At 42.6% G+C, this 22,935-nt stretch overlaps 1 protein-coding gene across 2 annotated transcripts in view; it reads right to left on the bottom strand.

Annotated features, from left to right (window-relative positions):
- Positions 1–445: 445 nt before the first annotated feature.
- Positions 446–22,935, bottom strand: part of KCNS3 (potassium voltage-gated channel modifier subfamily S member 3) — a 66,733-nt gene continuing 44,243 nt past the window's right edge. The window contains exons 6-7 of one of the 2 annotated variants that reach the window (XR_010323555.1): positions 2,042–2,146; positions 470–725 (exon numbers count right to left, since the gene is read on the bottom strand). Coding sequence is in view for 1 of the 2 variants with exons in the window: in XM_064295067.1 (XP_064151137.1) it covers positions 2,129–2,146 (18 nt within the window). In the remaining variant the exon portion in view is untranslated. Of the gene's footprint in view, positions 2,147–22,935 lie in introns of both variants that reach the window. The other variant, XM_064295067.1, reaches the window with a different exon arrangement.

The raw sequence follows: 22,935 nt of genomic DNA, 5'->3' as shown, positions 1-22,935 counted from the left end.
AAATGAAAGTAATTGCAAGAGGCAGCACACTTTGCAACTTTATTCTTCTTCATTAGAAATAGACTGAGGACTGTGGAGGGAATATATGGGGGAAATGCTATACTGAGAATTAGTAGTTGTTGTTAGCTGTTGTGGAGTCGCTTACTTCTCATGGCGACCCCATATGAAAGAGTAGAACTGCCCATAGGGTTTTCTTGGCTGTAATCTTTATGGAAGCAAATCACCAGGGCTTTCTCCCACACAGCTGCTGGGTGGATTCAAACTGCCAACCTTCAGGTTAGCAGCAGATCACACCATCTTGAGAATTAGTAGTGGCTGTCAAAATAATAACAAGCGTTTATTCAGTGCCTGATATGTGCTGCGTGCTTTTTCTATGTCACACCTTTTAACCCTCACAGCCATTCTATGAGAAGGGCATTGCCATCTCCGTTTTATGGAAAAGAAAACTGAGGCATGGAGAAGTGAATTCATTTATTCAAGGAAACACAGTGGTGAGACAGAATTCAGACCCGGTGTGATTCCAAGCTTGTGATCTTGTCGCAACGCAAATGGAACTTTTCCTTGAAAACAAGAGGGAAGTACTTGGCATGACCTTCCCTGATGCACCAGGATCATGAGGGAGGTTCTAAAGCATCCGATGGTAGTGAGGCCAGGTTTGCTCTCAGGCTCCCTGCATAGACCGACCTTCCAGGAGCTGGCAAATGAGGCTTCCTTTAAAATGCCATCTATACACAGGAAAACGTTACAGAGCATGAGTGGGAACAAACAAAAGATGCTCAGAGTTCAGAACAAAGACGAGGTTGCTGCACTGGCAGAGGGCTTCCTGTTATTTTTACCCGTACACACAGGAAAACCGGGCCTCAGCAACATGGCATGATTACCAAAGTTGTCTCCCTCTGCTGGGCAGTGTGGTTAGTGAGAAAACCTTGCATTTGTGACCAGGCAGATTTAAATCCCAGCTCTACCATCTAGCAGACTTGTGACCTTAGGAAAGGCACTAACTTCTCTGAGCCTTAACAGGCTTATAGGGGTAATTAGATGAAATATCACCCTTAGTAAGACAGTACATGATACTGGGGAAATCAGCACAATTTGACCAAGACAAGGTCATGAAAGCTTCATAGATACATCCAAACTCCCTGAGGGACCAAATTACTGGGCTGAGGGTTGGGGACCATGGTCTTGGAGGATGTCTAGCTCAATTGGCATAACACAGTTTATAAAGAAAATGTTCTACTTCCTACTTTGGTGAGTACCATCTGGGGTCTTAAAAAGTTTGTGAGCACCCATCTAAGATACTCCACTGGTCTCACCCTGTCTGGAGCAAGGCAGAATGAAGAAAAGCAAACACACAAGGGTAAGATTAGTCCAAAGGACCAATGGACCACAACAACCACAGCCTCCACCAGACTGCGTCCAGCACAACTTGATGGTGCCCAGCTACCATCACCAGCTGCTCTGACAGGGATCATAACAGAGGGTTCCAGGCAGAGCTGGAGAAAAATGTAGAACAAAATTCTAACTCAAAAAAAGACCAGACTTACTAGTCTGACAGAGACAGGAGAAACTCCCAGAGTATGGCCCCCAGACACACTTTTAACTCAGCACTGAAGTCACTCCTGAGGTTCCCCCTTTAGCCAAAGATTAGACAGGCACACAAAACAAAATGAGACAAAACGGGCACGCCAGCCCAGGGGCAAGGACAAGAAAGCAGGAGGGGACAGGAAAGCTGGAAGTGGGTAACCCAAGGTCAAGAAGGGAAGAGTGTAGACATGTCATGAGGTTGGCAACCAATGTGACAAAACAATATATGTATTAATTGTTTAATGAGAAACTAATTTCCTCTGTAAACTTTCACCTAAAGTACAAGAAAAGAAAAAAAGAAATATCACCCTTAACACAGTATCTCCACTACTTGTCTGTCGGTTTGTCTTACCATGGTGTCTGTGGTGGCATGCAAAAGCTGGACAATGAATAAGGAAGACCAAAGAAGAATTGGATGCATCTGAATTACAGAGTTGGTGAAGAATATTGAATTTACCATGGACTTGCAGAAGAACCAACAAATCTGTCTTGGAAGAAATGCAGCCAGGATGCTCCTTAGAAGTGAGGATGACGAGACTTCGTCTCACTTATCAGGAAGTCCCTGGAGAAGGATATCATGCTTAGTAGAGGGTCGGTGAAAAAGAGGAAGACCCTCAACAAGATGAGTTGATGCAGTGGCTGCAACAATGGGCTCAAACACAGTAGTGATTGTGAGGATGGTGCAGGATCAGTCAGCATTTTTTCTGTTGTACATGAGGTCACTATGAGTTGGACAACTCAATGGCACCTAACAACAACAACAATACACAGTATCTAGTTTATGCAGGTCCTTCAGGCAAGAAGCCCTGGGAAGATGCACCCCACACTGACAGAAGGGACACCATGACTGTACTGGGCCCACTCTGACCCCAGGAAGCTGGCATTAGAGTGTACAACATGAATTTAGGGAGGCTGCATGGTGAACACATTCCCCAAACACCCATTAATTCATTCCATCTCCGCAGGAGCAAGGATTTAACATTTTAGTGAGGTATCACTGAAGCCCAAAGCCACACTTTCACAAAATAATTCAGAAGAGCAAATAAATTACAGCTAATCTGTAATTTACTAAAACGCATAAATTAAAATGATAAAACTGTTAGGGAACACCCAAGTTATTCTCACTGAGGACACTTTGATTCATTTGTCAACTTTACCATCTTTTAAAAATAGAAAGCTTGCATTTTTGAGCAAGTCATTCGGGAAAGAGAACTGATTCCCCATCTTAAGCATGTCCTAGCTTTGCTTTTTGTAGGGCTGAAAATGCCACAGAAGTAGAGAGGTTGCACACTTTGTAATGGTTCAAGGTATTTGAATATACAATACAAATAACTAGTGATGTGGAAAAGGGCAGTAAATCTCTCACACACATAAGATGAGACATTAAAGTAATAGAACTGTTTCCAAGGGCAGCCTTCACAGACCTAATTTGAACACTAGACAGCAGCTGTCTGGGCAGGAGCATGTCCTTGGCTTCTCCCCTACAAAAGAGTACTGCTTCTCAAAGTCTCAGTAAGGATGTGACTGTTGGCCATCTGTACCCCTCTGCTCTCTTTTCCCATGGCTGAGACACTGAGCCTTCCCTTAACCCCCATCCTACCCCTTCTGCAGGATGTACTGTGGCCTGAGGAGGAGGGACTTGGGCAGCAGTCGCCCTTCACAACTGGTCCAGCCCTGACCTCATGCCCCAGATTGGGTGATAAGAAATCTTCTGTGTTGCTGGTGTTGTTGCTTTTATTTTCACAAGATTTTAGACTTACAGAAACTGTAGAAATAGTACAGAGACTTCCTATATACCTTTCACTCAGCTTCCCCAAATGTTTTTATCTTACGTAACAATTTTAAAAATCATAAAACTGGAAAATTAACATTGGTACAGTACTATTGGAGCCCTGGTGGTGCAATGATTAAGAGGTTGGCTGCTAACCAAAAGGTTGGCGGTTCGAATCCACCAGCTGCTCCTTGGAAACCCTATGGGGCAGTTCTACTCTTTCTTATAGGGTTGATAGGAGTTGGAATCAACTCGACAGCAACCGGTTTAGTTTTTCGGGTTTTCGGACAGTGCTATTAACTTAACCACACGCTTATTAGAATTTCACCAGTTTCCTCACTAATGTTTTTTTTTCTCCTCCACAATCCAGTCCAGGATCCCACATCACATTTAGTCTCCGAGTCTGTGACAGTTCCTCTTTTTTTTCCTCGTCTTTTATGACCTTGACACTTTTTTAAACAGCTGGTCAGTTATTTTGTACAATGCCCCTTGGTTTGTTTTGTCTGATGTTTTCTAATGAGTTGACTGAAGTTGCACACTTTGAGCAAGAATCCCACTGAAGCGATGTGTGCCCTTCTCAGTATATCACCCTTAGGGGCTCATTACGTTGACATGTCTCACTAGTGATGTTGAGCTTGATCACTTGATTAAGGCGGTGTGTGCCCAGATCCTCTGTCATAAAGCTATTACTTTTCCCTTTGTTGTTAACAGTGGTTAAGTGCCATGGCTGCTAACCAAAGGGTCAGCTGTTCGAATCTGCCAAGTGCTCCTTGGAAACTCTACGGGGCAGTTCTACTAAGTTCTATAGGGTCGCTATGAGTCAGAATCGACTCGACAGCACTGGGTTTGTTTTTTTGTTGTTAATAAATATGTTGAGGGACATATTTCTGAGACAATGAAAATATCCACTTTCTCCTCAAAATTTTGTTAATTTTAGCATCCATTAGTGGATCATGCCTGCAACAATTTTTACTATTGTATTTGCCTAACGGTAATTTTGTTTTTCCCTTTCTTTCTACAACTTTTAATTAAAATTCTTCTGTAGAGAAGGATGGTCCCTTCCTCCATTTATTTATTCATTCATTCATTCATTTATACAAGTATGGACTTACGAGTATTTATTTTATCCTATGGATTATAAATCCAATACTAACTATCATTATTGGTTTTATTGGTCAAATTGCTCCAGTTTTGGCCATTGAGGGTTCTTTTGAGTTGACCCCTACGTTCTTTGACATACCTCCAACTTTTTTGAGTACTACCTTACTTTCTGGCACAAAAATATGTTCCAGGCTCATTTTGAATTTCCTTGATCCAGTTCTGGAATTAACTACTTCTCCAAGGAGCCTTAGTTCCTTTTACTGAAGAACGATTTTTAGAAGCCAAGATCTAGGCACTAGTGTTCTCATGACTACTGGGTTTCATTGCTTTAGGCCTTCTCAGTCATCAGAGCTACAAAATATATGCATATACAGTAATTCATATATACACACACATCTATATTTGTTTCTGTATATATCAATATGTGTATGTATGTGTGTGTGTGTATGTGTGTGTGTGTGTGTGTGTGTGTCTGATTCCAATCCAACACCACAGTATTCATTTGGCCTTCTGCTTTCCTTTTTTTGTAACTTCCTTTCTTCAACGGTAAGAAACTGACCTCTTAACAACAATATACTTACCCTTATTCTGTCTTAATTTTTAGTGCTGCTATAACAGAAAGGAAACCCTGGTGGCATAGTGGTTAAGTGCTACGGCTACTAACCAAAAGGTTAGCAGTTCGAATCCTCCAGGCGCTCCTTGGAAACCCCATGGGACAGTTCTACTCTGTCCTGTAGGGTCGCTATGAGTCAGAATTGACTCGACGGCAATTGGTTTGGTTTGGTATAACAGAAATGTCACAAGTGGGTGACTTTAAAAAACAGAATATGTTTTCTTAAAGATTAGAAAGTTAGAAGTCTGAATTCAGAGCCCTAGCTACAGGGGAAGGCTCTCTCTCTGTCAGCTCTGGGGGGAGATCCTTGTCTCTTTCTGCTTCTGTAGCCCTGGCGTTCCTCAGTTTCTTGGGTATCTCCATATGGCATCTATCTTCACTGGCTTGCGCTTCCTTCTGTTTCTAATCTGCTCTTTTTACAACTAAGAGGTGATTAGGTTTAGGACACACCCAGCACTTATGTTGCCTCATTAACAAAACAAAGAAAATGCCATTCCCAACCTAGGGAGATCACATCCACAGATAGATGGGTTAGGATTCCAACACATACTTTGGGGAGACAGAATTCAATCCATAGCATATGTTCAATCTTAGTATCAGCCGTATTCAAAATCTCTAACCCATACCCATATAAGAGACAAGTTTATTAATTCAATTGCAGTATTTGTGGACGATTCTTTTTATCTTTATCCATAAAGAATCCAGTCAAAAAATTTTTTTCCAAAGTAACTTAGGTTAGCTATTTTCTTCCCTACACTCCTCAGCGTGACTATCTATCCACTTGTAATGCACCCAAGTTCATGTGTTGTTGTTTGTACTCCATTTTGGGTTCCCCAAATATCCTAGATGATTTTAATTGTATTTTTTATTGTTTAGGTATGTGAGCCATTACTATGGTTTTAAGACTCAGAGCTATACAAAAAGGACTATTCAGAAAAGTGTCACTTCTTCCTCATCCCTTCTACCCCATCCCCATTCCCCTATTCTTCCCAACCCTTCCCCATTCAACTCCAATTATCTTCCTGCTCTAGATGATAAAAACTCAAACAATCCATAGCCATCCAGTCAATCTCAATTCATGGCGACCCCATGTGTTACAGAGTAGAACAGCTCCATAGGACTTTCTTGGCTATAATCTTTATGCAAGCAGATTTCCAGGACTTTCTTCCACAGTGCTGCTGGGTGGGTTCAGACCACCAACCTTTAGGTTAGTAGATGAGCACAAACTGCTTGCACCACCTAGGGGCCTTTCTAGAGCCATCCTGTTTTCCTGCTCCATGGTCAAAGAAGCAATGAATGGGTTCAAGCCTCTTTAGTGGGTACCCCTCCAACTCAGAGACGGGTGTTTGAAGGCAAAGAAATTAGAGTTATGAAGTACTATTCCATGATCTGTGTGGAAGGTAAGTGCACTCAGGAGAACTGGTATTTACTAAGGGTCTCCTGTTGGGCCAGGCATTGTGGAGAGGCTTTGTGTCCATTGACTCATTTAATCTTTGCAACAGCCCTGTGAAATAGATAGATTTGGCCTGTCCCCATCTTACAAAGAAGTAAAATGAGGCCCAGAAAGGCAAAGCAATTTGTCCAAAAACACACAGCTAGGAGGTAGTACCAGATTCACCTTACCCCAAGCCCATGCTCTTTCTACAGGCTCAGTTTCCCGGGAAAAGGACTGTGCCGTTGGCATCTGTGAGCAGGGTTGGATATTCCTGGACCACCAAGACAGAGAGACAATAGAGGGACAACAGCTGCCTGTGTCTGCAGTTTTTGAGCTAGAATCTGTGACCTTCAGTCTCAGCCCACACCCAGCTGGGATGGGTAGATACTTTCATCAAGCTTGTCTTCTATCCCCTACCCTGGGTTAGCAACTAAAATAAAGCCCTCGAACATTAAAAAAAAAAAAAAAAAAAATCAAACTTACTCATAGTTAGAGAAATGGAAATGAAAACATTATGAGATACTATTTCTAACCTAACAGATTAGCAAAGATTTAAGAAGTATAACAACTCATTCTGGCTTTTCCTAACAGCTGCATCCTAGGGAGATTTTTCTGATTGGGAGAATTCAATAGTTATTAAATGTTGCCAGCTTGAAATTACTTGCTGTAAAAGGACACAACATTCCCAGTGGCCAGCCAGTCCTGAAATCTAGCTCAAAATGATAGCTAGAAATGGAAACCAGGAAGCTAGTGAAAGCGATGTCTTATATCTCAAAGGAAACATTAATTAGAATTTATGGCAGGATCCAGATAAATTCATACTAACATTTGGCCCACAGTTATCTCTTTCAGAAGAGCAGGGAAAATTTTGGGTGCCTCTTTGGAAGAGGGCATTGCACAGAGAGAAAGTGCAGGGAACAGGGCAGAGGTGAAATGCAGGGACCTCACGCTCATTACTGGTCTCTGCATCATAAATTCTTCTCATAAGCCTGCCATGGCATCTCTGCCAACAACCACAGTTTTTCTTTAATAGTGTTTGGTACATGTGACCTCAAATACCAAGCAAAGAGTAAGGAAATATTCCTCAAGCTAACTGCTTATAAAATGTAATATAGGAAATATTATACTTTATAATTAGAAGAAATAGTTACGTATGTATGGAGTGCAATATAGGAAAAATTGTGTGAAATCACATTTCAAGTTATTTCCAGAAAGCATTATTCAAGGAAATGTTTTCCCTTTTAAAGCTTAAGTTCTTATAAAAAAGAACCAAATTGTCTTCCTCTTATTTGTGAGGTTTTTTGTTTTTTTTTTTTTAAGATCCCCGTTCACTTTTCCTGGGTCCTAGAGAAGGATGACAGATTAGATATGAAATCACAAACTACTCTCACACCAAATCTAAGAGTAAAAACAGGAAACAAACCAGTAAAATTCAAACAAAGGAAAGGTTGACCAAAAACAAATGAGTATAGAATTAACACTTGCACAGCATGAGAAGCCTTGTGTCACCCAGGCTTCGCATGTTGTCACATTCAAAGGAAACATAAATCCAATCTTAGTGGCATTAAACAGAAAAACAGGTCTTTAAAAGCAGGGCTGGTACAAAGGTTTTCCCACATGTCTGCACCCAAAAAGTTTCCCAGAAATATCTTCAGATATCATTTCCTCACTCCCTCACTTTTTCCTTCATATTTCGTAACAAGTCACACTGGCTCTTGGCCCATCCTCATCCCTGGGCTTTCTGTTCCCAAAAGTTGGCCATGCTCTTCCAGTCAAGAAGGGCTAAAAATGTCAGAAGTTTCATACCTCCTCAGCCTACACTTATTTCCCCACTGGGAAGCCACTGGATCTTCCTTTGTAATACAGCCCTTCTCTTGTTCTGTCCTCCTTGTGAGAGACCTTTAAAGGGCATTTTTCCCTCATTACGAACTCACACTCCCACTCTATCCCTTCAGAACCAAACAATGGAAAAGCAGCTGAGGGGAAAAACTTCTGCAAAAAATTCATAAATAATATACCCCTCCCCTGAAAAAAAGAGAGAAAAAACTGTGGAGAGTTAAGGGAAAAGGAATAAATAACCTAAATAAAATGATATGGAATATCCCTGGGGGCCAGATACCCCTGTGGGCCATCTTCAGTGGAGACTGAGTGGGCAGAGAACAGAAAACCTTGCCATTTTGATGTTTTCTAGCTGGAGAAAGGCAGAAGTGAATCCGGGGGTTGGGACTTTATTCACAGAATGACATGGTCAGGAAGACTGAAAGGACCTGACAGCATAAACATTAGGTACTGAGGAACAGAGATTATGAAACTAATGTAGAAGTTCAGGGGAACAGTAGCAGAGGCAAAGCACCCAAGATGGTGGAGGAAGTGCCTCAGTACTGCAGCTGCCTCTCCACTCCTCCACCCAACTAAGGCCAGGAGAACCCAGCTGAGAAGGCACCTCTGTTCCCCTGAAGGGTTGAGATGGCAAGCTGGAGACGCCCTGCATCATGTAAACTGCCCATGCTGACTAGTGTGACAGCAGAAAACCAACGTTATCCCACCTGTGAACTGCAAGTCCCACTGAGCAAGAGCAAGCAAGGCAGCATGTGATTGCCACTCAGGCCTGAGAGTTTGCTAGTCTCTCAGACATTTGAACAAAGGTCTAAACGTTGGAACTCCACAATTCTCTTGGCATCACTGGGATGTTTGGCATGAAGATATAACTATCACATAACTCTAGAGTGGCCCTTTCACCTGGCCAGTTCCCAAAGAATAAGACTTGAATAAAAATGCAAAAGAAAAATCAATTTGAACACTAAGCTGTGGTGGACCCCATCCTGTGTGGGGACGCAGAAATCTCAGTTTAATATCACTGCCAAGCACAGGCTGTGAGTCAGCCTAGTAGATGAGACTCTGTTATAACAAGATCCCACTGTGCCTCTGGAAACTGTCAGCATGCTCTGTTTGTTTCTAGCCTACTGCTTATTGTTGTTGCCTTCAACTCGGCTCCGACACATGGCAACCTTATGTATAGCAGAACAAAATGTTGCCCGGTTCTGCACCACCTTCATGATCGTTGGTATGTTTGAGTCCATTGTTGTGGTTATTGCGTCAAACCCTGTCATTGAGGGTTTCCCTTGTTTTTGCTGACCTTCTGCATTACCAAACATGATATCCTTTGCTAGCAATTGGTCTTTTCTAAAGATGTACCCAAAGTAAATGAGTCAAAGTCTCATGATCCTCTCTTCTAAGAAACATTCTGATTGTATTTCTTCTAAGACTGATTTGCTCGTTCTTTTGGCAGTTCCATGGTATATTCAATACTCTTCGCCAAGACCACAGTTCGAATGCATGAATTCTTCTGTCTCCCTTTTTCATCAACCTACTTTTGCGTGTATATAAGGCTACTGAAAAGACCACGGCTTGGGTCAGACACCCGTTTGTCATCAAAGTGACTAAGAAGCGTACTGCAAAACGGTTGTGTCTCACGTACATGTTCTCGCTTCCGTTTCCCATTTATTCTCACTCATTCGCCATACAGCTGCCAAAGAAAGCTTCCTAAAACCCAAATCTCACCAAAGTATTCTCTGTTAATGCTCCCTAAAAGACTCCCCACTGGACAAGGAATAAAATCCCAATCTTCAAACCAGATTGCAAAGTGCTTTTTGTGACCTGACTCCTGCTTTCCTCTGTTCCCTCACTTCTCACCTCAACCCAACAAACTCCCTTTGCTCCAGTGCTGCAAACAAAAGTTGTTTTTTTTTTTTTTTTCTACCTGGAACACTCTCATCTTCCCCAATGCCCAACCACTCTTGCCCAACCGACAATTTTACATGCTTCCCCTCAGCATACATGCGGCTCTTCTGTGGAGTCATCCCTGGCCCCACTTCTTCAGTGGAGTCATCCCTGCCTCCATCACAGCCAGGCTGGGCTGGTATCCCTCCAATTGTTCTCACAGCTCCTAATGCCATGTTGCCCAGAACACTCACCAAAAAACTGGACTGACACATAGAAGTGCCCAATATGTTTTTTGATTAAATGAATGAGATCATGAAATAAATACAAATAAAGGGTATTACAGGGAACAGCAGGATTGAATATTTTTGTGTTGCTCACCCCTTTGTTGCACACCTTTTCAACTGAAAGAACCCACACTTCCTGAGTGCCAGAGTTTCCCACTGGTGATTTAAGGTAAATCTGGCTTTGTAGGTCAGATTCTTTGTGCCTAAAGCATTTGGCAGATCACAGAAGTGTAGCTGCTTTCCAGTGTGATCCACCTAACACATCTGTAGTACCTGCCCTGCACCGCGAGTGCTCAGGGTAGCAAAACTGAGAACTGGGAAGCTCCACGCGTGCACTCACTTTCAACCTTCATCCAATCTTGTACATGCGCACACGCACCCACCAGCTGCTGTGTAGTCAACTCTGCTCGTGGAGATCCCGTGTGGGACACAGTATAGCTGTGCTCCACAGGGTTTTTAATGGTTGATTTTCAGAAGTAGATTGCCAGGTGTTTCTTCCAAGGTGTCTCTGGGTAGACTCAAGCCTGCAACCTTTTGGTTAGCAGCTGAACTTGTTAACCGTCTGCAACACCCAGGAACAAACCTGAATATGCAGCCCCTACAAAATGAGCAAAAGCTTAGCAGAGGCAATGGACAGCTGCCACATCTCAGACACTTTGTGGGGTGATCTGGGACGTGAATAAATAGGCATCTAGACTAAAAACACCAAAAAAGCCACATTTCCCAAACTTAAGCAAGTCATGCTTGCTCCTTTCCAGCAATGAGCTGGAGTCAGCGCAGTATCCCCTAAAAAAAGGACTGATTTATTCACATCCTTCACTAAGAGCTTTAGCAGGCATTCAAAGTTGACCATTCCATTGCCAAAGTTATTCTAGGGGTTAAGCAATTGCTTACAAGAAGCTGAGAATCTAGTGAGGGAAACTGACATTTAGATAAATAATGATAATAATAATATAAGTGTATAACTGAAGTCTTAATTCTGTATGTTTTGGTCTTGATATCCCCATTTGATAGATGAAGAAACTGAGGAATTAAAAAATCAAGTGACTTGCCCAAAAGTGACACAATTATTGCAGTTCATTTGCTGGAATGTAACTCATTAGCATGGGAAATTTGTGTGCTTTTAATTTTTAGAAGTTAACAAAAATCAAAACTATGGAAAATTAAGTCGTACACTATTTATAAACCAACTCTGTATATTGTGAATTTTGGAAGATGCCAGAATCTTAGCTTCATCTAAATGTCCTTGGCATTCTCCATTAACAAAAATTCCTCACAATGTTTCTTGAAAGCGAGGCCTTCAGCAGGCCAGCGCCTTCACATTAGCCAAGATAGGAGGGTGCTGGGCCTGCTATCATTGGTCAAAGTGCAAAAGAGGGTATTCAATAAATTTAATCCACAAAGTATCCAAACTTATCAACGAAAGTTCTGATCATTTTGAACAAACAAGCATCATTGCAGCATTTTAGACACTTTTCTGAACGCTTCCATTTGAGATTAAAAAAGGAAGAAGGAAACAATTTTTAAAGAGCCACAATGATTAACCTGAGTCAGCAGTGGAGGTGATCAGTGTGTCCTGGAAAGGAGCCCACGGACTCCCCATGCTGGCAGCCTGGAGCTGCCCTAGTCCTGGCCTCCCAAGGCTTGTTGTCCATTCTGCCTTCTGACCTGTGAGTCTCCTCAGAGTTTTTCTAATAAATTTTCCTTCTTGCTTTAGTTTGTGTTGTTTGCTATTAAGAGTCTTAATAGTGTGTCTATTATTCAAGGCTACTCCACTACCCACTGCTGTCTAATCAATTCCAACTCATAGTGACCCCATAGGGTTTCCAAAGCTGTAAATCTCTATGGAGGCAGACTCCCACGTCTTTCTCTCGCAGAGCCCCTGGTGGTTTCTAACTGCCAACCTTTTGGTCAGCAGCCAAGAACTTAACCACCGTGCCACCAGGGCTCCTCAGGGCCACCAAGGCTACTAAAATTAATTAAGAGAGCAGAAAAGAAACAAGAAAGAAAAGAAATGAAAATAGCTCTTGTCCTAAGAATTAAGAATACCAAGTTCTTTGGAAAAGGAGGGTGAGAATGGTTGCACAAATTGAAGAATGTAATCAATGTCACAGAATTGTACATGTAGAAATTGTTGAATTGGTGTATTTCTGCTGTGTATACTCTCAACAACAACAAAAAGAATATAAATCATTAAAACAGAAAAAAAAAGAATATCAAGTTCAAGTTCTTGCTTTTGCTGGTTACGTGATATTTATCACATGATATCCCTTTCTGAGCCTCAGTTTCCCTGTCTACAGAATGCTAAATGATTTCTAGAATCCCTTCCAATTCTGACAGCCTATGACTTTTTGAGAGCTCGGAATGAGCCAATGCACATACTGTTAAAAGTCTTAGTACTGAGACTATAATATTTTAGGTATTTTTCCGTAATTTATAGGGAGGGGGTTTATTGAATAAGCCCCAAAAACCAACCTAAATAAATATAAAATATTCCCAAAAACTACTGAAAATAAATAAAAAGGTTAAAAAAAAATCCACCTCACTTAAGCCTAAAAAAAAAAAAAGAAAGAAAAACCAGTCCCTGTATTTATCCTTTCATCCCTAGCCTGCAATACCGACCAAGCATAGTCCCAACCTCAAGATTCTGCCAGATACAAAGACCAGTGAGGCAGTCCACAGCCACTTCATTTGCTTATTTGTAAACCAAAATGTCTGGGTTTCCTTGAGGCATGCCTCTGCTTCCTGGCCCACATAATAAATCTAAGTGCAAAGATGTTGAAAAATAATGCAAAATCTTATTCTAGGCTTTTGAAGGAAATTAAAGAGGGGTTACAGGCATAAAACACAAAGCAAGATTTCTTTAAAATCTTTTTTGAACTCATCCCTCTTCTCCCAGATTTCATAACACAGGGCAGCTATTCCATCCCCCTCTCTCCTTGCAGGTCCTTGACTGTCAAATGCTCTCCAGTTCTCTTTCCCTTCTCCGTGTGACCCACCCCCACCCATGTACCCAAGTGGTCCCCTCCAAATCCTTGCATGTGATTAGGGTTTTCCCAACATGCACCAAGTCTTTTGATTCCACCCATGTTGCTTTAACTGATTTCCTTGCAAGGTGTGACTTCCCTAGAATTTTGGCAAGAAGATTACACATCCATCCAACAAATATTTACTGAGCTCAGGTCCATAGAACTGGGGAGGGATGAGGTCCACAAAGAAAAGGTGAAATACACTTCACACTTAGAGTTCAGTTCCATTTCACATTTTAGTTCTAAAGTTTAATCATTTAAAAAAAAAAAAATACCCTACTGCAGTGGCCTCATTTAACCTCGGCCACACGTGATCCCCCTATGGGCCGCTGGTGTCACAGTCTCAGTGCACAACACAGGCCAGCTGCCCCAGGGAGAAGTGTGCCAAGGCCAGAGGAAAGGAGGAGCCAACTGCCACACCCAGCTGCACTGTGACTGCCTAGAGGCAGGCGCTGCTGATTCCCTCTGGGCAGAGGTCCAGGAGCCCTGCAAACAGGGTGAATTTCACCTCCTGGCTCATGCAGTCCAACTGGGGGGTTCTGTGCCAATGTAGGAACAATTGGGGAAACAGCCTTACCTGGCAGGAGAAAGGCTTCCAGGAGAATTTAAGATAAAACATTTAACAGTCACTTGTTCTGGAGGGGAAACCCTGGTGGCATAGTTGTTAAGTGCTACGGCTGCTTGGAAACTCTATGGGGCAGTTCTACTCCATCATTATAGGGTTGCTATGAGTCGGAATCGACTCGATGGCACTGGGTTTGGTTTTTTTTTTGTTTTGTTCTGGAGGAGCAACAGGGTTACATACTTGAATCTCAAATCTGAACAGTCATGTTACTCCCCTCAGAGAAACAAATTGAGTTATTTCAAGCCAAATTTATAGACGTGTTTAAAGTGACCGATAGTTCTCTGTCCTTGGAGGTAATATTGGCAGGACACCATCATCTCTCACCTCTTAACTAGTACCTCCACATCTTCTCTTTTCCATTCCCCACACTTTAAGACAAAATTAAAATCTGAGTATACCCTTCTCTGCTTAAGAAAACCCTTAAACGACTTCCATTTATTCCCAGGATAAAGACCAGATCCCTGATTTGACACACCAGGCCCTGCACGGCCCAGGCCCTGCTCCTCTCTCCAGACCACTCATGCTGTGTTCCCACTGGTCCCTGTGGTAGCCATTCTGGCCTTATCTCAGTTCCGTCAGTGTGCCAGCTTCCACTCCTCATGGCTTTTGCTGTTCCCTCTACTGAGAACACTCCCATCCTCTATTCTTTAACCAATGGGTACATATTACTTTTTCAATCACAGTTTAAATCTCACTTCCTATGGGAAAGCTCTCATCTCGTTCTCGTAAAAATCTATTGCCGTCGTGTCGATTCTGACTCTTAGCAACCCTACAGGACAAAGTAGAACTGCCCCATACGGTTTCCAAGGAGCACCTGGTGGATTCGAACTGCCGACCTTTTGGTTAGCCGGTGTAGCTCTTAACCACTATGCCACCAGGGTTTCCTTTGTTCTCAAGCAGCACCTATTACAAATTATATGCTCCATTAATTTTTACAGTTCTTTGATTAAAGTCAGTCTTTCCTACTAAAGTATAAGTTAATGAGAGCAGAGGCTGGAACTTTGTCTTGTTACTTAGCTAACTAGCATGGGGCAGAGGAAATATGGAAAGTAAGGAAGAAGGAAGGGAGGGAGAGAGGGAGGGAGGGAAGAAGGGAGGGGGGAAGGAAGGGAGGAGAGTGGTAGAGGGAGGGAGAAAGGAAAAGAGAAATGAATTGGGGGATATTAAGTTTGGATGTTTAATTTTTAAGGGAGGAGTTAATTCCTGAGTTGACTCAGAAAGGTTGGGTAGAAGTGAGCTAGTAAGCAAGGAGTAGAGAAAGCTTTAAGAAGCAGCAATATAAGCCAAGGAATGAAAAATTAGTAATGTGTGTGTGTGTGTGTGTGTGTGTACAAACATGAACACTTTCAGTTCAGCTGGTTAATAGAGTATAAGGGGCAGGGAGAGGAATATAAAGCTGAAGAGACAGACTTGGGTCAGTTCACGGAGGTTGTGTGGGCAGTGCCATGGAGTCAGAACCTCACCCTTGGACAAGGGGGTCCCATTGATGGATTGAGACCAACAGAGTGATATGATCAGAGAGAAAAAGGTCAGTGTGGGTCAGGGTAATCAAAGAAAGCTTCCCAGAGAAGGGACGTCATGTGCCTGTGTCTCAGTGGGTAAATATAGAAAAAGCAACAATTATTCAAAGAACCTGAGTAAGGTGAGGCCACATCACCAATTTTCCTCATTAGGAAAAAAATCCTCATCCAGGAAGCCTTCTATGCCCACCCCAGCTCACAACCACATTTCTCCCCACGAAAATCTTAATACATGCAGTCTAAATTATACAATCCCCATGTATTATTCTTATGTTGTTCCATGTATGTCACACTGAAATTCTAGGTTCTGGGGGATACAGGAACCCGTTGAGAAACAATTCATGCTCACAAGATGAGAAGAAACACAAGAGAACCATGAATACCCTTTGTTCTGGATTGTCTTTTCAAGGGTGTTTGTATAGCGAACAGTCTTGTAAGGCAGAGGTAGTGTTTCCCTCCAGTGCAAATGGCAGGCATGCTTACTGCCCATTATAAAATATTTGTGTTCCCTCAGTGCAGGTGCTCTCTTCAGATTCTATTCGTGTTATCCTGTGGGAATCGGGGCTCAAGGAACTGGTGTGAAAGCCGATATTCTGGTTCCTGCAGTTGCTATAACTAATAAACTGCCCTTGTCTCTAGTCCAGGCTACTGCTAGCCTCCATGACTCTGTGGCAAACTAACTTGCTACCAACGATTTCAGATCCTTCATAGTTCTTGATGGGATCGTTCCTAACAATCCTTCAATCCCAGTGCCCAAGAAAGCCATCATTCCCTAACAGGGCCTCGATGATGGCAAAGTCAAGAAATAATGAGCCACCAACACTCAGCATTCAAATTTGAAGGTCATACTGTTAGTAAATGTTCAAAACTCAGTCTCTTGAGGGAGCCAAAGTTTTTCTCAACTGAATTTCTCAATAACCATTAGCCATATGACTTAAATTAACATTGAGCAAGTATACCGTGATAGTTAAGAGCATAAATTCTGAGGTCAGATTTACTAGCTGAGTGACTTTGGGGACGTTTTATAACCCCTCTGTCCTTCAGTTTTTTAACAGTAAAATAAGGATAATAAAAGTACTTTACCTCATGGGGTTGTTGTAAGGATTAAATGAGTCAATTTATATAAAGCACTTAAAACAATGCCAAGCACACATATAATGTTATTATTGTGCAACTGCCATTCCAAATGTAGCTACATAACTCAATGTCATCCAAACTTAAAAAAAAAAAACAAAAAACTCCAGCTTTATTAGATCTTCTGGTTGCAGACAATTTCCTGAGATGGACTGAAGCATTCAGCCATCAGAATTCAAGGATGCTTGACCTTGAACAAAAATACACAGCTTCATTGTAGAAAGCTGGTATTCTGTGAGAGAGGGAAACACTTGCCAAAACTTTTATGGACCCTGGTGATGATTGTCAGCACTCAAATACCAGGTTCATGGGGCAGTTATTTTGGGTCCACATTGTTTTTAGAATTCCTCATCGTTTGATAAGGCAATAATAAATTCATAAATGTCAGCAAGCCTACAGTCATTCAAGAAAGTTCCCAAGGCTGAGGGGTCTTCTGACTCATGATGCACATGACCATCAGGGGAAGAGGGAAAAGTCTTTACCAGCAAGAGTTAGGGGGAGGGCAGGCTGCTCTTAACCTCAGAACAGCATTGGAATTTAACATCATACTAATGAGCTAAGATGAGTTTATCCAGCAAAGAATGAGGTAAAGAGCAAAGCTACTGAAGTCTGAATCATCTGGTTTACTGTCTATACTTTTCAGGTTCACTAAAAAGATGTTAAAGCTCCAATTTAGCTCATGTAATTGAAACTTTAGCCAAGAATGTATTATTGGTTAACAAAGAGAAAAGGAAAGCAACATTTAATGAAAACCTACTGTATATCTTTAATGTGTATTATCTCAACCCTGTGAGAGGGACCCCATTAGCCCCCTTTGTACAGTTGAGAAAACAAGGCATCAGAGAGGTTAAGTAGATTGCTCATGGTCACAGAGCAAATAAGTGGTGAAGCCAGGTTCTAAACCAAGGTCTGACAGAATCCAAGGCCTGCGCTTTTTTCCCTAAAATACTCGCTTTCCTCAGTCTGCCTCAGGCACCACAGCCCCCGATGCCCATTCCATCACACGTGAGCTTCTTGTAAGCAGGAATTCTGATCTTTCACCACTACATCAGAGCATGTGCATACAGTAGGGCAGAGTATAAGATGCAACAACTTTTAATAAACTTTCATTAAACAAATAAAATTAGATATCAGGAAAAATAATAATAAAAAGCCTAGGTCCTTGAGAGAAATCGCCCAGAATAAGAGCTCTAGGGGTCCTTTCCTATCACCCTGGGAAGTGGTCAAAGAACAACACCACTTTACAGAGTCTCTAGGGACAACAACCAAGAGCCACTAGGGCTGGATGATTAGCAGAAGGGAAAATTATGCTGAAGGTTCCAGGAAAATGCAAGGGGAGGTGATACATGGAATACCTTATATTTGAAATGACTTCAAGATTAGTTGATAACTCTCGCTATGAAACCTGGAATGGAGTCTAATCAGGCTTACATCAATCACCTGAGGTCATAGGCTCCAACAGCCTGAAATCTTCAGGTCTCTCTCTGCAGGGCATTCAGCAGGTTGGGGTAAACCCCAGCTAGTTGGGACTTGAGGATGCTCTGAGGGGCTGGCTGGAGTAGGCTTACGTTGAAGGTGGTCTGAAATGGGGAGATGTATAGACCAAAGGTATGAGGGGGTATTGGAGTGAGGGACAGAGAAATCATTTTCCAAGTCCTAAGGGCAGATGGTAAACAAAAGACAAAGCTCAGATTCAGGAGCCAGATCAAACCTAAAAGCATTGGGAGGTAGAAGAGAACAGTGAAGAGGGTCTTGGTCTATTACTGTGAACATCATAAAGAGCTTGAAGCTCATTTCTACAGGCTGGCTAGGCTGTAAGGCTGGCTTAGAGGTAAAGGGTATAAGCAGACATAAACCATTCCTGCCCTGTCCCCAACAAAGCCAATTCCATTGAGAGCCTGAAAAGGGTTCAAAAGTCCTAGACTATACAGACCTCCCAGCAGTTGGGATGGGATGGTGTGGTGCAATGGATCACTTTTATGTGGCCTTTCTCACCATGGTCTTGTAACTCCCACCAAATGATTGGGTGGGACCATGCTAAAAAGGGATGTGGAGCCCTCATGAAGGGATCTGTCAGTTTTTCCATACTGCTAGGCTTACAAGAGCCAATTCCAGAGCAGAGAGAGGATTCACCACCACCAAGGAAGAAGGGCCAAGAGTAGAGCCTGTCTTTTGGACCCAGGATCACTGTGCTAAGAACCTCCTGGAACCAGGAGACAGCAAGAGACAGTTGTAACATTGAAGACAGTGAGAAGTGATGGCAGAGAAATGGTGGTAGGAGAGACCAGCAGGAGAGGGCACACTGGGCTTCCTGGGCCCACAGAGCATGAAAGCTGTCTTTGGGCCAAGGCTTACTGGCAGAGTGGGGTACCTCTGGGCACTTACTGGCAGAGCTAAAAGAGCTTGCCTAAGCAGGCCAGAGGCTGAGGGGCCAGAGAGAGGCATGCCTGCAAGCACACTGAGAAAAGGCTATCCTAATGGAAGAATTATATCCTGAGCATTCTTGAACCTGAATTGTAATTTGTTACTTCCCCAATAAACCCCATAACCATGAGTATTGTCTATGAGTTCTGTGGCCATTGCAATGAATTACTGAACCCAGCAAAGAAATAGAGCACCGTGGGAGAGACAGTTGGTGTCAGCCTTGGGCTGTTGATCTCTATTCTCCTTCCCCCTTGTGAAGTTAGAGAAGGTCAGATGCCACCACCATGCCCCTTTTACTGATGGTGTCTAACACGGCTTTGAAAGTTTTCTCTTCTTTGGCAATGGAAGAAGCAAGATGAAGATTCTGAGTCGGCTGACTTACTGTGATTCATCTTCTCCATAACACCATGCACCATGTACCATGCCTCTTTCTTTGCTTCTGGAATTTGTCAGAGTTGGCCCACGGAAGGATGGGCCAAGTGTCTGACCCAAGTCCTTATACTCTAATCAGTCCACGATCAGAGCTGCACATGCTGGAGTCACCATCATCCATGGAGAGAATCCCTTGCAGCAACAGATTTGCTGTCAGAATTTATGAATGCATCATTAGCTCTTCAGAAACAATAAGGCAATCTCTTGCCAGTGCTCAGGGATGAATGCATGTGCTATGCATGCTGACAAACATCTTTTATGGTTTATAAATACTATGGCACGTGCTCCCTTCTCTGATGGGAATACATCCGGTTTGCCCGCTGCCGACAAGGCACAATTTCATGAGATAATTACTACTGGAAGAAGAGCTCTGTGCGTGCTTCATACATCTGGCCTTACAGCACCATGGAGCTTTTCAATAAAATGTATGCTCATGTTACTAGCTGGCAGGATTTATTTGGAAAGAAAATTGTGTTCAAGTTTAGCTACACAAAGCTTCAGGAACCAAATGTTCTGTTCATTGATTTTTTTTCAAATGGTACAATAAAGTACATCACAGGCAGGCATGGGGTTGCTTCTTCTCTTTGTCTTTCTCATCTGGAAAGGAGGGCCTCCTGATGGCTGCTTACTACGAAGTGCTTATAAAACCAACAACCAATTGTCATTGAGTCAATTCCAACTCACGGCGACCCCATGTGTGTCAAACTATTCTCTCACAGTTTAGGAGGTTATAGGTCTGAATTCAGGGCATCCATAGAGTTTTCAGTGGCTGATATTTCAGAAGTAGATTGCCTGGTCTTTCTTCTGAGGTGTCCCTGAGCCTCCAACCTTTCAGTTAGCAGTGAGCGTGTTAACTGCACCATCCAGGAACCCCCAGAACATAATAAAAGCTTTTTTTATGTCCTCACGGCCGTCATCTTGTTGCTGTTCCCTTTTCATACACCAAGACACCGAGGCTTAGAGACATGAGGTGACTTCCCCAAGCTCACTCAGAAGAAATAACAGACCTGGAACTCAAACTCAGGAATTCCCCCATCTTCAACTCTACCGTGTCTTGGTGACATTTTCTGTTTCTCAGAAACCTTTATAATCTATTTAAAATTGACCTAATCTTACATGTGATTCTATTATTTTAAATTTTTATTTCTTAGCTTTTAATTAGTATTAGTGTCTTTGCACACAATAATACTTCATAAATTACCTTTGTACTAACACCTGTAAATGTCTTGACAGTCAAATTGGGTTTGATTTCATTAACATACTGTACCTGTAGTTTATAAAGAAAATGTTCTACATTCTACTTTAGTGAGTAGCATCTGGGGTCTTAAATGGTTGTGAGCAGCCATCTAAGACACTCTGCTGGTCTCACCCCATTGAGAGCGAGAGAGAATGAAGAAAACCAAAAACAAAAAGGAAAGATTAGTTCAAAGGACTAATGGACCACAACTACCACTGCCTCCACCAGACTGAGTCCAGCACAACTAGATGGTGCCCGGCTACCATCACTGACTGCTCTGACAGGGATTACAACAGAGGGTCCCAGGCAGAGCAGGAAAAAACCGTAGAACAAAATTCTAACTCACCAAAAAAAAACAGACTTACTGGCCTGACAGACTCGAGAAACCTCGAAATTATGGCCCCCAGACACGCTTTTAGCTCAGTAGTGAAATCACTCCTGAGGTTCACCCTTTAGCCAAAGATTAGACAGGCCCATAAAACAAAATGAGACTAAAGGGGCACACCAGCCCAGGAGAAAAGACTATAAGGCAGGAGGGGACAGGAAAGCTGGTAATGGGAACAGAAGGTCGAGAAGAGAGAATGTTGACATGTTGTGGGATTGATAACCAATGTCACAAAACAATATGTGTACTAATTGTTTAATGAGAAGCTAGTTGTCTAGAAACCTTCACCTAAAGTACACTAATAATAAAAAATAAAATTATATATATATATATACATATACTGTAACTGAATCTGCATAAGTACCACCTGAGATAAGCCAAAAAGAGCCATGCATTATTATAACATGGAAGACCATTTATGAAGTGCATACTATACGCCAGGCATTGCACCAGGCACTTTAAGTAGATTACTATCTTAGCTATCCAGTGCTGCTATAACAGAAATACCTCAAGTGAGTGGCTTTAAGAAACAGAAATTTATTCTCTCATAGTTTAGGAGGTTATAGGTCTGAATTCAGGGCATCAGCTCTAGAGGAAGGCTTTCTCTCTCTGTTGGCTCTGGGGAAGGTCCTTGGTCCTTGGTTCCTTGGTGATCTTCATGTGACATGGGCATCTATCTTTCCCCATCTTTGCTTCCTTTTGTATCTCAAAGGTGATTGGCTTAGAACACACCTTGCACTGATATGGCCTTTTAACCTAACAAAGAAAACCCATTCCCAAATGGGATTATAACCACAGATGTGGTGTTAGGATTTACCACATATATTTTGGGGGGACACAATTCAATCCATAACAATTACCCAATTTAATTCTTTCACTATTCCTATGAAAGATGGTGGTATCATTCCATGTACAGATGTGATGACTGAGGCTCAGAGAGGTTAAAGGGATTGCCCATGACCACAGACAGAGCTAGAATTAGAAAAAATATAACCCAGGTCTAATTAGAACCCAAAGTCCATGCTCTTCTTCACCATTTCCTTTACCTGCCCAATAAGCTACACACATATTAAAAAAAAAAAAAAACCCTGCAGGGAGTGGGAAGAGCATCTGGAGAGGGAACAAGTTCGAAGTCTGCAGAAGTCGGGCCTGGCGTGTCCATGCAGGGTGGGTGGCATTCTTGGTCATCTCCGTGGCCCACGGGGCCCTCCATGAGCACGTGAGAACTCCCTGAATCCTCACAGGTTCCCTAGGCTATAGGTACTTTCCTTGTCCGAAAACGTTCCACAGGGAAGTTGCTTGGACATGAAGGGACAGAGCTGGCCTGAGGGGTTCCGAGGCTCTGCCAGAAGATCGGAGGACTTTGGCCACCACTCAGAGGTGGCGGAGCAGGCGAGGCTGGGGGGGAAGGGTGCTCCTCTGACTACCGGGCGGAGCCCTTCCAGCAGCGCAGTCATAGTGCATCATTAAAATTAAGGCTTCTTAGTAACTGTGCAACCTTGGTGTGGTAGGCTAAATAATGGCCCCCAAAGATATCCAGGTTCTAATCCCTGGAATCTGTGACTCTTACCTTACGGCAAAAGGGACTTTGCAGATGTGATAGTTAAGGATCTTGACATGGGAAGATGACCCTGGATT

The sequence above is a fragment of the Loxodonta africana genome, chromosome 12 (assembly GCF_030014295.1).
Source record: "Loxodonta africana isolate mLoxAfr1 chromosome 12, mLoxAfr1.hap2, whole genome shotgun sequence".
Lineage (NCBI taxonomy): Eukaryota > Metazoa > Chordata > Mammalia > Proboscidea > Elephantidae > Loxodonta > Loxodonta africana.
Note: the sequence above shows the minus strand (reverse complement) of the source record. Positions and strands in the feature narration are given on the sequence as shown.